Below are 16,592 nucleotides of genomic sequence, written 5' to 3'. Positions count from 1 at the left end.
ATGTGAATTCTTATGTGGATTATAATTCATATATATTGTAGGTGTTAAAACATTTTTCATGAGGCAAATCAGATCCAAATTACATCTAAAGGTTGATTCATTAAAACTAAAGGTTGATTCATTAAAACTAAAGGTTGATTCATTAAAACTAAAGGTTGATTCATTAAAACTAAAGGTTGATTCATTAAAACTAAAGGTTGATTCATTAAAACTAAAGGTTGATTCATTAAAACTAAAGGTTGATTCATTACATCTAAAGGTTGATTCATTAAAACTAAAGGTTGATTCATTACAGCTAAGGTTGATTCATTACATCTAAAGGTTGATTCATTACATCTAAAGGTTGATTCATTACATCTAAAGGTTGATTCATTACATCTAAAGGTTGATTCATTACATCTAAAGGTTGATTCATTACATCTAAAGGTTGATTCATTAAAACTAAAGGTTGATTCATTAAAACTAAAGGTTGATTCATTAAAACTAAAGGTTGATTCATTAAAACTAAAGGTTGATTCATTAAAACTAAAGGTTGATTCATTAAAACTAAAGGTTGATTCATTACATCTAAAGGTTGATTCATTAAAACTAAAGGTTGATTCATTACAGCTAAGGTTGATTCATTACATCTAAAGGTTGATTCATTAAAACTAAAGGTTGATTCATTACATCTAAAGGTTGATTAATTACATCTAAAGGTTGATTCATTACATCTAAAGGTTGATTCATTACATCTAAAGGTTGATTCATTATATCTAAAGGTTGATTCATTACATCTAGAGGTTGATTCATTACATCTAAAGGTTGATTCATTACATCTAAAGGTTGATTCATTACATCTAAAGGTTGATTCATTATATCTAAGGTTGATTCATTATATCTAAGGTTGATGAATTACATCTAAAGGTTGATTAATTATATCTATAGGTTGATTCATTACATCTAAGGTTGATGAATTACATCTAAAGGTTGATTAATTACATCTAAGGTTGATTCATTATATCTAAGGTTGATGAATTACATCTAAAGGTTGATTAATTACATCTATAGGTTGATTAATTACATCTAAAGGTTGATTCATTACATCTAAAGGTTGATTCATTACATCTAAAGGTTGATGAATTACATCTATAGGTTGATTCATTATATCTAAAGGTTGATTAATTACATCTATAGGTTGATTCATTATATCTAAAGTTTGATTCATTATATCTAAAGGTTGATTCATTACATCTAAAGGTTGATTAATTACATCTATAGGTTGATTCATTATATCTAAAGTTTGATTCATTATATCTAAAGGTTGATTCATTACATCTAAAGGTTGATTAATTACATCTATAGGTTGATTCATTATATCTAAGGTTGATGAATTACATCTAAAGGTTGATTCATTACATCTAAAGGTTGATTAATTACATCTAAAGGTTGATTCATTACATCTAAAGGTTGATTCATTATATCTAAGGTTGATTCATTACATCTAAAGGTTGATTCATTACATCTAAAGGTTGATTCATTACATCTAAAGGTTGATTCATTATATCTAAGGTTGATTCATTACATCTAAAGGTTGATTCATTATATCTAAGGTTGATTCATTACATCAAAAGGTTGATTCATTACATCTAAAGGTTGATTCATTATATCTAAGGTTGATTCATTACATCTAAAGGTTGATTCATTATATCTAAGGTTGATTCATTACATCTAAAGGTTGATTCATTATATCTAAGGTTGATTCATTATATCTAAAGTTTGATTCATTCTATCTAGAGGTGGACATTTTCTTTATAGAGGTAGATATGTCTAGAGGTGGATACATTATATCTAGAGGTGGATATATTCTATAGAGAGGTGGATATATTCTATCTAGAGGTGGATATATTATATCTAGAGGTGGATATATTATATCTAGAGGTGGAAATATTATATCTAGAGGTGGATATATTCTATAGAGAGGTGGATATATTATATCTAGAGGTGGATATATTATATCTAGAGGTGGATATATTCTATAGAGAGGTGGATATATTCTATCTAGAGGTGGATATATTATATCTAGAGGTGGATATATTATATCTAGAGGTGGAAATATTATATCTAGAGGTGGATATATTCTATAGAGAGGTGGATATATTCTATCTAGAGGTGGATATATTATATCTAGAGGTGGATATATTATATCTAGAGGTGGAAATATTCTATAGAGAGGTGGATATATTCTATCTAGAGGTGGATATATTCTATCTAGTTGTGGATATATTCTATCTATCGGTGGATATATTCTATCTAGAAGTGGAAATATTCTATCTAGAGGTGGATATATTATATCTAGAGGTGGATATATTCTATCTAGAGGTGGATATATTATATCTAGAGGTGGATATATTCTATCTTGAGGGGGATATATTTTATCTATCGGTGACTATATTCTATCTTGAGGGGGATATATTTTATCTATCGGTGGATATATTCTGTCCAGAGGTGGATATATTCTATCTTGAGGGGGATATATTTTATCTATCGGTGGATATATTCTATCTAGAGGGGATATATTCTATCTAGTTGTGGATATATTCTATCTATCGGTGGATATATTCTATCTAGAAGTGGAAATATTCTATCTAGAGGTGGATATATTATATCTAGAGGTGGATATATTCTATCTAGAGGTGGATATATTATATCTAGTTGTGAATATATTCTATCTATCGGTGGATATATTATATCTAGAGGTGGATATACTCTATCTAGTTGTGGATATATTCTATCTATCGGTGGATATATTCTATCTAGAGGTGGAAATATTCTATCTAGAGGTGGAAATATTCTATCTAGAGGTGGATATATTATATCTAGAGGTGGATATATTATATCTAGAGGTGGATATATTCTATCTAGAGGTGGATATATTATATCTAGAGGTGGATATATTCTATCTATCGGTGGATATATTCTATCTATCGGTGGATATATTCTATCTAGAGGTGGATATATTCTATCTAGAGGTGGATATATTCTATCTTGAGGGGGATATATTTTATCTATCGGTGACTATATTCTATCTTGAGGGGGATATATTTTATCTATCGGTGGATATATTCTGTCCAGAGGTGGATATATTCTATCTTGAGGGGGATATATTTTATCTATCGGTGGATATATTCTATCTAGAGGGGATATATTCTATCAGAAGTAGATATATCTAGAGGTGGATATATTCTATCTAGAGGTGGATATATTTTATCTAGAGGTGGATATATTATATCTAGAGGTGGATATATTCTATCTAGAGGTGGATATATTCTATCTAGAGGTGGATATATTCTATCTAGAGGTGGATATATTATATCTAGAGGTGGATATATTCTATCTAGAGGTGGATATATTCTATCTAGAGGTGGATATATTCTATCTAGAGGTGGATATATTCTATCTAGAGGTGGATATATTCTATCTGGAGGTGGAAATATTCTATATGAAGCTAGATGTATCTAGATGGGGATATATTCTATCTAGAGGTGGATATGTTCTATCTAGAGGTGGATATATTCTATCTAGAGGTGGATATGTTCTATCTAGAGGTGGATATATTATATCTAGAGGTGGATATATTTTATCTTGGGGTGGATATACACTGCTCAAAAAAATAAAGGGAACACTTAAACAACACAACTCCAAGTCAATCACACTTCTGTGAAATCAAACTGTCCACTTAGGAAGCAACACTGATTGACAATACATTTCACATGCTGTTGTGCAAATGGAATAGACAACAGGTGGAAATTATAGGCAATTAGCAAGACACCCCAAATAAAGGAGTGGTTCAGAAGGTGGTGACCATAGACCACTTCTCAGTTCCTATGCTTCCTGGCTGATGTTTTTGTCACTTTTGAATGCTGGCTTTGAATGCTGCTTTCACTCTAGTGGTAGCATGAGTCGGAGTCCAAGTAGTGCAGTCCATCCAGGATGGCACATCAAGGCGCGCTGTGGCTGGCAAGAAGGTTTGCTGTGTCTGTCAGCGTAGTGTCCAGAGCATGGAGACCCTACCAGGAGACAGGCCAGCACATCAGGAGACGTGGAGGAGGCGGTAGGACGGCAACAACCCAGCAGCAGGACCGCTACCTCCGCCTTTGTGCAAGGAGGAGCAGGAGGAGCACTGACAGAGCCCTGCAAAATGACCTCCAGCAGGCCACAAATGTGCATGTGTCTGCTCAAACGGTCAGAAACAGACTCCATGAGGGTGGGATGAGGGCCCGACGTCCACAGGTGGGGGTTGTGCTTACAGCCCAACACCGTGCAGGACGTTTGGCAATTGCCAGAGAACACCAAGATTGGCAAATTTGCCATTGGCGCCCTGTGCTCTTCACAGATGAAAGCAGGTTCACACTGAGCACATGTGACAGACATGACAGTCTGGAGATGCCGTGGAGAACGTTCTGCTGCCTGCAACATCCTCCAGCATGACCGGTTTGGCGGTGGGTCAGTCATGGTGTGGGGTGGCATTTTTTGGGGTGGCCGCACAGCCCTCCATTTGCTCGCCAGAGGTAGCCTGACTGCCATTAGGTACCGAGATGAGATCCTCAGACCCCTTGTGGGACCATATGCTGGTGCGGTTGGCCCTGGGTTCCTCCTAATGCAAGTCAATGCTAGACCTCATGTGGCTGGAGTGTGTCAGCAGTTCCTGCAAGAGTAAGGCATTGATGCTATGGACTGGCCCGCCCGTTCCCCAGACCTGAATCCAATTGAGCACATCTGGGACATCATGTCTCGCTCCATCCACCAACGCCACGTTGCACCACAGACTGTTCAGGAGTTGGCGGATGCTTTAGTCCAGGTCTGGTAGGAGATCCCTCAGGAGACTATCCGCCACCTCATCAGGAGCATGCCCAGGCATTTTGTGTGATTTTGTTGACAGCACATACAACTATGTAAAGAAAAAAGTATTTAATAAAAATGTTTCATTCATTCAGATCTAGGATGTGTTATTTTAGTGTGTATATCTATTGACACATTGATGAAAATAATCATGGCCTCCAAACCTTCAAGCTGCATACTGGACCCTATTCCAACTAAACAACTGAAAGAGCTGCTTCCTGTGCTTGGCCCTCCTATGTTGAACATAACCAAACAGCTCTCTATCCACCAGATGTGCACCAAACTCACTAAAAGTGGCAGTAAAGTCTATCTTGAAAAAGCCAAACCTTGACCCAGAAAATATAAAAAACTATCGGCCTATATCGAATCTTCCATTCCTCTCAAAATGTTTAGAAAAAGCTCTTGCGCAGCAACTCACTGCCTTCCTGAAGACAAACAATGTATACAAAATGCTTCAGTCTGGTTTTAGACCCCATCATAGCACTGAGACTGCACTTGTGAAGGTGGTAAATGACATTTTAATGGCATCAGACCGAGGCTCTGCATCTGTCCTCGTGCTCCTAGACCTTAGTGCTGCTTTTGATACCATCGATCACCACATTCTTTTGGAGAGATTGGAAACTCAAATTGGTCTACACGGACAAGTTCTGGCCTGGTTTAGATCTTATCTATCGGAAAAATATCAGTTTGTCTCTGTAGATGGTTTGTACTGACAAATCAAATACATCCATGCTCTTGTCACTTCAAGATTAGACTACTGCAATGCACTACTTTCCGGCTACCCGGATAAAGCACTAAATAAACTTCAGTTAGTGGTAAACACGGCTGCTAGAATCCTGACTAGAACCAAAAAATGTGATCATATTACTCCAGGACTCTCTACACTGGCTTCCTGTTAAGGCTCGGGCTGATTTCAAGGTTTTACTGCTAACCTACAAAGCATTACATGGGCTTGCTCCTACCTATCTTTCTGATTTGGTCCTGCCGTACATACCTACACGTACGCAATGGTCAGAAGACGCAGGCATCCTTTCTGTCCCGAGAATTTCTAAGCAAACAGCTGGAGGCAGGGCTTTCTCCGACAGAGCTCCGTTTTTATGGAATGGTCTGCCTATCCATGTGAAAGACGCAGATTCAGTCTCAAACTTTAAGTCATTATTGAAGACTCATCTCTTCAGTGGGTCATATGATATAGTGTACTCTGGCCCAGGAGTGTGAAGGTGAACGGAAAGGCACTGGAGCAACGAACCGCCCTTGCTGTCTCTGCCTGGCCGGTTCCCCTCTTTCCACTGCGATTCTCTGCCTCTAACCCTATTACAGGGGCTGAGTCACTGGCGCACTGGAGATCTTCCATGCTGTCCCTAGGAGGGGTGCGTCACTTGAGTGGGTTGGCGCCCCCCCTTGAACCACCTAGCTGACTATGACTGAGATATGGCCCACCTAGCTGAGTATGACTGAGATATGGCCCACCTAGCTGACTATGACTGAGATATGGCCCACCTAGCTGACTATGACTGAGATATGGCCCACCTAGCTGACTATGACTGAGATATGGCACACCTAGCTGACTATGACTGAGATATGTCCCACCTCGCTGACTATGACTGAGATATGACCCACCTAGCTGACTATGACTGAGATATGACCCACCTAGCTGACTATGACTGACATATAGCCCACCTAGCTGACTATGACTGAGATATGGCACACCTAGCTGACTATGACTGAGATATGACCCACCTAGCTGACTATGACTGAGATATGGCCCACCTAGCTGACTATGACTGAGATATGGCCCACCTAGCTGACTATGACTGAGATATGACCCACCTAGCTGACTATGACTGAGATATGGCCCACCTAGCTGACTATGACTGAGATATGGCACACCTAGCTGACTATGACTGAGATATGGCCCACCTAGCTGACTATGACTGAGATATGGCCCACCTAGCTGACTATGACTGAGATATGACCCACCTAGCTGACTATGACTGAGATATGGCCCACCTAGCTGACTATGACTGAGATATGGCCCACCTAGCTGACTATGACTGAGATATGGCCCACCTAGCTGACTATGACTGAGATATGACCCACCTAGCTGACTATGACTGAGATATGGCCCACCTAGCTGACTATGACTGAGATATGGCCCACCTAGCTGAGTATGACTGAGATATGGCCCACCTAGCTGACTATGACTGAGATATGGCCCACCTAGCTGACTATGACTGAGATATGGCCCACCTAGCTGACTATGACTGAGATATGGCCCACCTAGCTGACTATGACTGAGATATGGCCCACCTAGCTGACTATGACTGAGATATGGCCCACCTAGCTGACTATGACTGAGATATGGCACACCTGTCTGTAAATACAAACTGTGTTTATTGTCGTCTTCGCTATACTGTCTTTAAATAAATTATTCTGTAGACTGATAATCTACACAGTATTTTCATCAATACTGACACACTGACACTATCCATCCATCCATCCATCCATCCATCCATCCATCCATCCATCCATCCATCCAATGTCTTAGAGATGTCAGAATGACTAAGCAGATTTAACATTGGCCAAACAGAGGAAGGCAGCAGCAGTTTCCCTTTCCCCTCCCTGCATCAGTCCTGTCATGACCTCACCGTACAAAGCTGTAACCCAGACCACACCTCTGTGGGCGGGGCCAGGGCAGCCTGGGCAGGAAGGGTATAAAGCCAGTAGGATTCCAGTTTCACTACAACAGGAGACAGCAGGTAGGAGAAGACGCCACAGACGCAACAGACCATATACTACTGTAGTGTACCTTTACAAGGTGAGAGAACTACTACTGCTGCTAGTAAACTAGTAGTCTACTTCCCTATTACGTCAGTATTCATGTTGTATTTAGAGTTGGAAATGTGAACATTGTGGTTTTAGGATGGAAATGTGGTAACGTTCTTTGTCTTTTATACACAACACAACAGCAATACTTTTATGTAGACTTGCAACATTTACAATATTTATAATGATCGGTGAACTGATGCTTATCTAAATCTCTGTGCTTTCTGTTCCTTTACACCGACTCTACTCTCCCTCCACTCAGTTCCTGTTTCTGTCTGCCTCTACCAGTTGTTGTTGACTAGAAACATAGAGAGAGAGGGAGGGAAGAAGGGGAGAGGAGAGGGACAGAGAAAGAAAGGGAGTGAGGGAGGGAGGCAGAGAGAGAAAGAGACAGAGAGAGAGAGAGAGAGAGAGAGAGAGAGAGAGAGAGAGAGAGAGAGAGAGAGAGAGAGAGAGAGAGAGAGAGAGAGAGCGGGTGTTTCCTGTGTTGTTTGTAACCTGGAAACAGTCCTCCAGGAATAGGGAATAGGGTACAATTTGGGAGGCAAGCCTTGGTTTACCTGACATTACATTGACCAATCAATCTGGTTTTTGTAACATTACACACGGACACTCAGCTATGTGGTGTATGTAACCTGCCCCTCCATGTGCAGTGAGGTGCATTGATGGTAAAACAAGGGGGTTTGTAAGGACAAAGTCTGGGGAACAGTTTAATCAAACTGCTGTTAGTGATATCCCTGTCTCCATTCTGTTGTTCTGGTCTAACTCCAGACCATATGGTGTGTGTGTGTGTTGCAGGAGTCATGGTGAAGTGTGTAGCCGTAATTCTGTCAGGGTGTGGAGTCTATGATGGGACTGAGGTCCACGAGGCGTCAGCTGTACTGGTCCACCTCAGCAGGGCTGGAGCTAAGGTAAGGGTGGTCTACGTTAGGATTAGGGCCTAAGGTAAGGGTGGTCTACATTAGGGTTAGGGCCTAAGGTAAGGGTGGTCTACATTAGGGTTAGGGCCTAAGGTAAGGGTGGTCTACATTAGGGTTAGGGCCTAAGGTAAGGGTGGTCTACATTAGGGTTAGGGCCTAAGGTAAGGGTGGTCTACATTAGGGCTAGAGCTAAGGTAAGGGTGGTCTTACATTAGGGTTAGGGGCTAAGGTAAGGGTGGTCTACGTTAGGGTTAGGGCCTAAGGTAAGGGTGGTCTACATTAGGGTTAGGGGCTAAGGTAAGGGTGGTCTACATTAGGGTTAGGGGCTAAGGTAAGGGTGGTCTACATTAGGGCTGGAGCTAAGGTAAGGGTGGTCTACTCCCTCCTCTCACCTCCTCTCCTAACCCCCGCTCTTCACTCCTCTCCTCTCCTCCACCCTCCACCCTCCTCCGCCTCCCCATCCTCTCCTCTCTTCTCTTCTCCCTCCCCCTCTCCTCCCCCTCTTTCCCGCCCCCCACCTCCCCCTCCTCACTCCTCCTCTCTTCTCCTCCCCCTCTCCTCCCCCTCTTCTCCTCCCCCCTCTTCCCCCTCCTCTCTTCTCCTCCCCCTCCTCCCTCCTCTCACCTCCTCTCCTAACCCCTCAACCGCCTCCTCTTCACTCCTCTCCTCCACCCTCCTCCGCCTCACCATCTTCTCCTCTCCTCTCTTCTCTTCTCTTCTCCTCTCCCTCTCCTCCCCCTCTCCTCCCCCTCTTTCCCGCCCCCCTCCTCCCCCTCCTCACTCCTCCTCTCTTCTCCTCCCCCTCTCCTCCCCCTCTTCCCCGCCCCCTCCTCCCCCTCCTCACTCCTCCTCTCTTCTCCTCCCCCCTCTCCTCCCCCTCTTCCCCTCCCCCCGCCTCCCCTTCCTCTCCCCTTCCCTCTCCCAGGTCCAGATGTTTGCCCCCAACGTGGACCAAATGCATGTAGTGAATCACTGTGAGGGGAAACCCACAGCTGAGAAACGCAACGTCCTGGAGGAGAGTGCTCGAATCGCCCGCGGCGATGTGTCTGACCTTGCCAAGCTAGAGATCACCGCCTTCGACGCCCTCGTTATCCCAGGTGAGCATTACTCCTTCATCTAGCACCAGCACATTGATAATATGATACTGGTACTGACTAACACAGTCCTGTCTTTATCTTTTATCAGTAAACACTTTATCATCTCTCCTTTATTCTATATCTTTGTTACTATATTATCTCTCCTTTATTCTATATCTCTGTTACTATATCATCTCTCCTTTATTCTATATCTCTGTTACTATATCATCTTTCCTTTATTCTATATCTCTGTTACTATATCATCTCTCCTTTATTCTATATCTCTGTTACTATATCATCTCTCCTTTATTCTATATCATCTCTCCTTTATTCTATATCTCTGTTACTATATCATCTCTCCTTTATTCTATATCTCTGTTACTATATCATCTCTCCTTTATTCTATATCTCTGTTACTATATCATCTCTCCTTTATTCTATATCTCTGTTACTATATCATCTCTCCTTTATTCTATATCTCTGTTACTATATCATCTTTCCTTTATTCTATATCTCTGTTACTATATCATCTCTCCTTTATTCTATATCTCTGTTACTATATCATCTCTCCTTTATTCTATATCATCTCTCCTTTATTCTATATCTCTGTTACTATATCATCTCTCCTTTATTCTATATCTCTGTTACTATATCATCTCTCCTTTAATCTATATCTCTGTTACTATATCATCTCTCCTTTATTCTATATCTCTGTTACTATATCATCTCTCCTTTATTCTATATCATCTCTCCTTTATTCTATATCTATAATATAATAATAATAATAACTCTGTTACTATATCATCTCTCCTTTATTCTATATCTCTGTTACTATGTCATCTCTCCTTTATTCTATATCTCTGTTACTATATCATCTCTCCTTTATGCTATATCTCTGTTACTATATCATCTCTCCTTTATTCTATATCATCTCTCCTTTATTCTATATCTCTGTTACTATATCATCTCTCCTTTATTCTATATCTCTGTTACTATATCATCTCTCCTTTATTCTATATCATCTCTCCTTTATTCTATATCTCTGTTACTATATCATCTCTCCTTTATGCTATATCTCTGTTACTATATCATCTCTCCTTTATTCTATATCTCTGTTACTATATCATCTCTCCTTTATTCTATATCTCTGTTACTATATCATCTTTCCTTTATTCTATATCTCTGTTACTATATCATGTCTCCTTTATTCTATGTTCTTCTGTAGCTCAGTTGGTAGAGCATGGCGCTTGTAACGCCAGGGTAGTGGGTTCGATCCCCGGGACCACCCATACGTAGAATGTATGCACACATGACTGTAAGTCGCTTTGGATAAAAGCGTCTGCTAAATGGCATATATTATTATTATTATTATCTCTGTTACTATATCATCTCTCCTTTATTCTATATCATCTCTCCTTTATTCTATATCTCTGTTACTATATCATCTCTCCTTTATTCTATATCTCTGTTACTATATCATCTCTCCTTTATTCTATATCTCTGTTACTATGTCATCTCTCCTTTATTCTATATCATCTCTCCTTTATTCTATATCTCTGTTACTATACCATCTCTCCTTTATTCTATATCTCTGTTACTATATCATCTCTCCTTTATTCTATATCTCTGTTACTATATCATCTCTCCTTTATTCTATATCTCTGTTACTATATCATCCCTCCTTTAATCTATATCATCTCTCCTTTATTCTATATCTCTGTTACTATATCATCTCTCCTTTATTCTATATCATCTCTCCTTTATTCTATATCTCTGTTACTATATCATCTCTCCTTTATTCTATATCTCTGTTACTATATCATCTCTCCTTTATTCTATATCTCTGTTACTATATCATCTCTCCTTTAATCTATATCATCTCTCCTTTATTCTATATCTCTGTTACTATATCATCTCTCCTTTATTCTATATCTCTGTTACTATATCATCTCTCCTTTATTCTATATCATCTCTCCTTTATTCTATATCTCTGTTACTATATCATCTCTCCTTTATTCTATATCTCTGTTACTATATCATCTCTCCTTTATTCTATATCTCTCCTTTATTCTATATCTCTGTTACTATATCATCTATCCTTTATTCTATATCCATGTTACTATATCATCTCTCCTTTATTCTATATATCTGTTACTATATCATCTCTCCTTTATTCTATATCTCTGTTATATATCATCTCTCCTTTATTCTATATCTCTGTTAATATATCATCTATCCTTTATTCTATATCTCTGTTACTATATCATCTCTCCTTTATTCTATATCATCTCTCCTTTATTCTATATCTCTGTTACTATATCATCTCTCCTTTATTCTATATATCTGTTACTATATCATCTCTCCTTTATTCTATATCTCTGTTATATATCATCTCTCCTTTATTCTATATCTCTGTTACTATATCATCTATCCTTTATTCTATATCTCTGTTACTATATCATCTCTCCTTTATTCTATATCTCTGTTACTATATCATCTCTCCTTTATTCTATATCATCTCTCCTTTATTCTATATCTCTGTTACTATATCATCTCTCCTTTATTCTATATCTCTGTTACTATATCATCTCTCCTTTATTCTATATCTCTCCTTTATTCTATATCTCTGTTACTATATCATCTATCCTTTATTCTATATCCATGTTACTATATCATCTCTCCTTTATTCTATATATCTGTTACTATATCATCTCTCCTTTATTCTATATCTCTGTTATATATCATCTCTCCTTTATTCTATATCTCTGTTAATATATCATCTATCCTTTATTCTATATCTCTGTTACTATATCATCTCTCCTTTATTCTATATCATCTATCCTTTATTCTATATCTCTGTTACTATATCATCTCTCCTTTATTCTATATCTCTGTTACTATTTCATCTCTCCTTTATTCTATATCTCTGTTACTATATCATCTATCCTTTATTCTATATCTCTGTTACTATTTCATCTCTCCTTTATTCTATATCTCTGTTACTATATCATCTATCCTTTATTCTATATCTCTGTTACTATATCATCTCTCCTTTATTCTATATCTCTGTTACTATATCATCTCTCCTTTATTCTATATCTCTGTTACTATTTCATCTCTCCTTTATTCTATATCTCTGTTACTATATCATCTATCCTTTATTCTATATCTCTGTTACTATATCATCTATCCTTTATTCTATATCTCTGTTAATATATCATCTATCCTTTATTCTATATCTCTGTTACTATATCATCTATCCTTTATTCTATATCTCTGTTAATATATCATCTATCCTTTATTCTATATCTCTGTTAATATATCATCTCTCCTTTATTCTATATCATCTCTCCTTTATTCTATATCTCTGTTACTATATCATCTATCCTTTATTCTATATCTCTGTTAATATATCATCTATCCTTTATTCTATATATCTGTTACTATATCATCTCTCCTTTATTCTATATATCTGTTACTATATCATCTCTCCTTTATTCTATATCTCTGTTACTATATCATCTCTCCTTTATTCTATATCATCTCTCCTTTATTCTATATATCTGTTACTATATCATCTCTCCTTTATTCTATATCATCTCTCCTTTATTCTATATATCTGTTACTATATCATCTCTCCTTTATTCTATATATCTGTTACTATATCATCTCTCCTTTATTCTATATATCTGTTACTATATCATCTCTCCTTTATTCTATATCTCTGTTACTATATCATCTATCCTTTATTCTATATCTCTGTTATTATGTCATCACTCTTTCACTATGACTTCATTTCAATCTTTCTACTCCCACCAACCCCAAACAAAACAAAACCACTGGTCTCCGCGGTTCTCCTCTCAACTGAACTGTGTTGTGTTTTGCAGGTGGTTTTGGCGTGGCTAAAAATCTGTCTGACTGGGCTGTGAAGGGGAAGGAGTTCACGGTTCAACCCCAAGTAGAGAAGCTGATTAAGGGGTTCCACGCTGCAGGCAAGCCCCTGGCTATGTGCTGCATCTCCCCTGTCCTAGCTGCTAAGGCTCTGCCGGGGTGTGAGGTCACCGTGGGACAGGACAAGGAGTGTGAGAGGTGAGTTACAATGTCTCAGGTGTGTGTGTGTGTGTGTGTGTGTGTGTGTGTGTGTGTGTGTGTGTGTGTGTGTGTGTGTGTGTGTGTGTGTGTGTGTGTGTGTGTGTGTGTGTGTGTGTGTGTGTGTGTGTGTGTGTGTGTTTATATGTTTTAACAGGACAAAGCAGTATGTTTTTAACCCTGCTGCTTTTCTTCTCCCTCCTGCCACTAGATGGCCCCATGCCCAGACGGCAACTTCCATGAAGGAGCTGGGCTGTAAACACGTGAATAAGAAAGTGGGGGAGGTCCACATCGATGTGAAGAACAAGCTGGTCACCTCCTCCGCCTTCATGTGTAACGCTCCCATACACGAGGTGTTTGACGGGGTGGGCGTCATGGTTACAGAACTGCTCAAACTGGCCTAGGACACGTCTGAGATTCAGAATACTGATTAGCTGTGCTTCTCAAAAGTCACCCTGTTCCCTTTATAGTGCTGATGTGATCTTCTCAAAAGATACCCTGTTCCCTTTATAGTGCTGATGTGATCTTCCCAAAAGGCACCCTGTTCCCTTTATAGTGCTGATGTGATCTTCTCAAAAGATACCCTGTTCCCTTTATAGTGCTGATGTGATCTTCTCAAAAGACGGGAATCGGGAGCCATTTGGGAAGTGACCTCACAATCATGTTTGTTGTTGTTGTTGTTGTTGTTGTTGTTGTTTGTTTACCTGGAGACCCTCCTGATTGGAATGTAATGGACAGAAGAAGCAGAAGAAGACGGTGTTTCTGTTGCTTCATCTGTCTGACTGTGGGATGACTTGTGTTTTTATCAACATCGTAATAAAAGTCAAACCAAATTCTAAAAATGTCCCATTTTGGATTGCCTCTTATCTACATGTCATCCCCTTATACCATAGTTTGTACATCTCAATTGTCAGTAGAAACCACAGTTGTTAAAGCAAGTCAGCCATATCAGCTATGTTTTTAAAGGCAGTAAATGAGGCTGAATGAGGCTCAGTAACCTGGGGGCTCAGTCACCTGGGGGCTCAGTCACCTGGGGGCTCAGTCACCTGGGGCTCAGTCACCTGGGGGCTCAGTCACCTGGGGGCTCAGTCACCTGGGGGCTCAGTCACCTGGGGCCTAGTCACCTGGGGGCTCGGTCACCTGGGGGCTCGGTCACCTGGGGGCTCGGTCCCCTGGGGGCTCAGTCACCTGGGGCCTAAGTCACCTGGGGGCTCAGTCACCTGGGGCTCAGTCACCTGGGGGCTCAGTCACCTGGGGGCTCAGTCACCTGGGGCCTAGTCACCTGGGGGCTCAGTCACCTGGGGGCTCGGTCCCCTGGGGGCTCAGTCACCTGGGGCCTAAGTCACCTGGGGGCTCAGTCACCTGGGGCTCAGTCACCTGGGGCCTAGTCACCTGGGGGCTCAGTCACCTGGGGGCTCGGTCACCTGGGGGCTCAGTCACCTGGGGCCTAGTCAACTGGGGGCTCAGTCACCTGGGGGCTCAGTCACCTTCAAATCGAATCAAATCAAATCAAATCAAATGTATTTATATAGCCCTTCGTACATTAGCTGATATCTCAAAGTGCTGTACAGAAACCCAGCCTAAAACCCCAAACAGCAAGTAATGCAAGTGTAGAAGCACGGTGGCTAGGAAAATCTCCCTAGAAAGGCCAAAACCTAGGAAGAAACCTAGAGAGGACCCAGGCTATGTGGGGTGGCCAGTCCTCTTCTGGATGTGCCGGGTGGAGATTATAACAGAACATGGACAAGATGTTCAAATGTTCATAAATGACCAGCATGGTCAAATAATAATAATCACAGGCAGGGCAGTTGAAACTGGAGTAGCAGCACGGCCAGGTGAACTGGGGACAGCAAGGAGTCATCATGTCAGGTAGTCCTGAGGCATGGTCTTAGGGCTCAGGTCCTCCGAGAGAGAGAAAGAAAGAGAGAAAGAGAGAATTAGAGAGCGCATACTTAAATTCACACAGGACACCGGATAGGACAGGAGAAGTACTCCAGATATAACTGACCCTAGCCCCCCGACACAAACTACTGCAACATAAATACTGGAGGCTGAGACAGGAGGGGTCAGGAGACACTGTGGCCTCATCCGAGGACACCCCCGGACAGGAGAGGGCCAAACAGGAAGGATATAACCCCACCCACTTTGCCAAAGGACAGCCCCTACACCACTAGAGGGATATCTTCAACCACCAACTTACCATCCTGAGACAAGGCCGAGTATAGCCCACAAAGACCTCCGCCACGGCACAACCCATGGGGGGGGGCGCCAACCCAGACAGGAAGATCACATCAGTGACTCAACCCACTCAAGTGACGCACCCCTCCTGGGATGGTATTAAAGAGCCGTAGTAATTCAGTGACTCAGCCACTGTAATAGGGTTAGAGGCAGAGAATCCCAGTGGAAAGAGGGGAACCGGCCAGGCAGAGACAGCAAGGGCGGTTCGTTGCTCCAGAGCCTTTCCGTTCACCTTTACACTCCTGGGCCAGACTACACTCAATCATATAGAGATATAGAGATATAGAGATGAGTCTTCAGTAAAGACTTAAAGGCTGAGACTGAGTCTGCGTCTCTCACATGGGTAGGCAGACCATTCCATAAAAATGGAGCTCTGTAGGAGAAAGCCCTGCCTCCAGCTGTTTGCTTAGAAATTCTAGGGACAATTAGGAGGCCTGCGTCTTGTGACCGTAGCGTACGTGTAGGTATGTACGGCAGGACCAAATCGGAAAGATAGGTAGGGGCAAGCCCATGTAATGCTTTGTAGGTTAGCAGTAAAACCTTGAAATCAGCCCGAGCCTTA

The 16,592-nt window shown here is 40.7% G+C and overlaps 1 protein-coding gene across 2 annotated transcripts; it reads left to right on the top strand.

Moving 5' to 3' along the window:
• Positions 1 to 7,580: 7,580 nt before the first annotated feature.
• On the top strand, positions 7,581 to 14,636 carry LOC124023251 (glutamine amidotransferase-like class 1 domain-containing protein 3, mitochondrial). 2 transcript variants are annotated; one of them, XM_046337786.1, is made up of 6 exons: positions 7,612 to 7,699; positions 7,970 to 7,995; positions 8,506 to 8,618; positions 9,553 to 9,724; positions 13,591 to 13,792; positions 14,004 to 14,636. In XM_046337786.1, exons 3-6 carry the CDS (start codon positions 8,511 to 8,513, stop codon positions 14,194 to 14,196), a joined length of 675 nt encoding a protein of 224 aa, XP_046193742.1. In that variant the 5' UTR covers positions 7,612 to 7,699; positions 7,970 to 7,995; positions 8,506 to 8,510; the 3' UTR covers positions 14,197 to 14,636. The 2 variants fall into 2 exon arrangements, with proteins under 2 accessions (XP_046193741.1, XP_046193742.1); XM_046337785.1 differs by lacking the exon at positions 7,970 to 7,995 and having other exon boundaries at positions 7,581 to 7,699.
• The last annotated feature ends 1,956 nt before the right edge of the window (positions 14,637 to 16,592 follow it).

Source organism: Oncorhynchus gorbuscha, unplaced genomic scaffold, assembly GCF_021184085.1.
Source record: "Oncorhynchus gorbuscha isolate QuinsamMale2020 ecotype Even-year unplaced genomic scaffold, OgorEven_v1.0 Un_scaffold_1567, whole genome shotgun sequence".
Lineage (NCBI taxonomy): Eukaryota > Metazoa > Chordata > Actinopteri > Salmoniformes > Salmonidae > Oncorhynchus > Oncorhynchus gorbuscha.
This window is presented reverse-complemented; position numbering and strand designations above follow the sequence as displayed.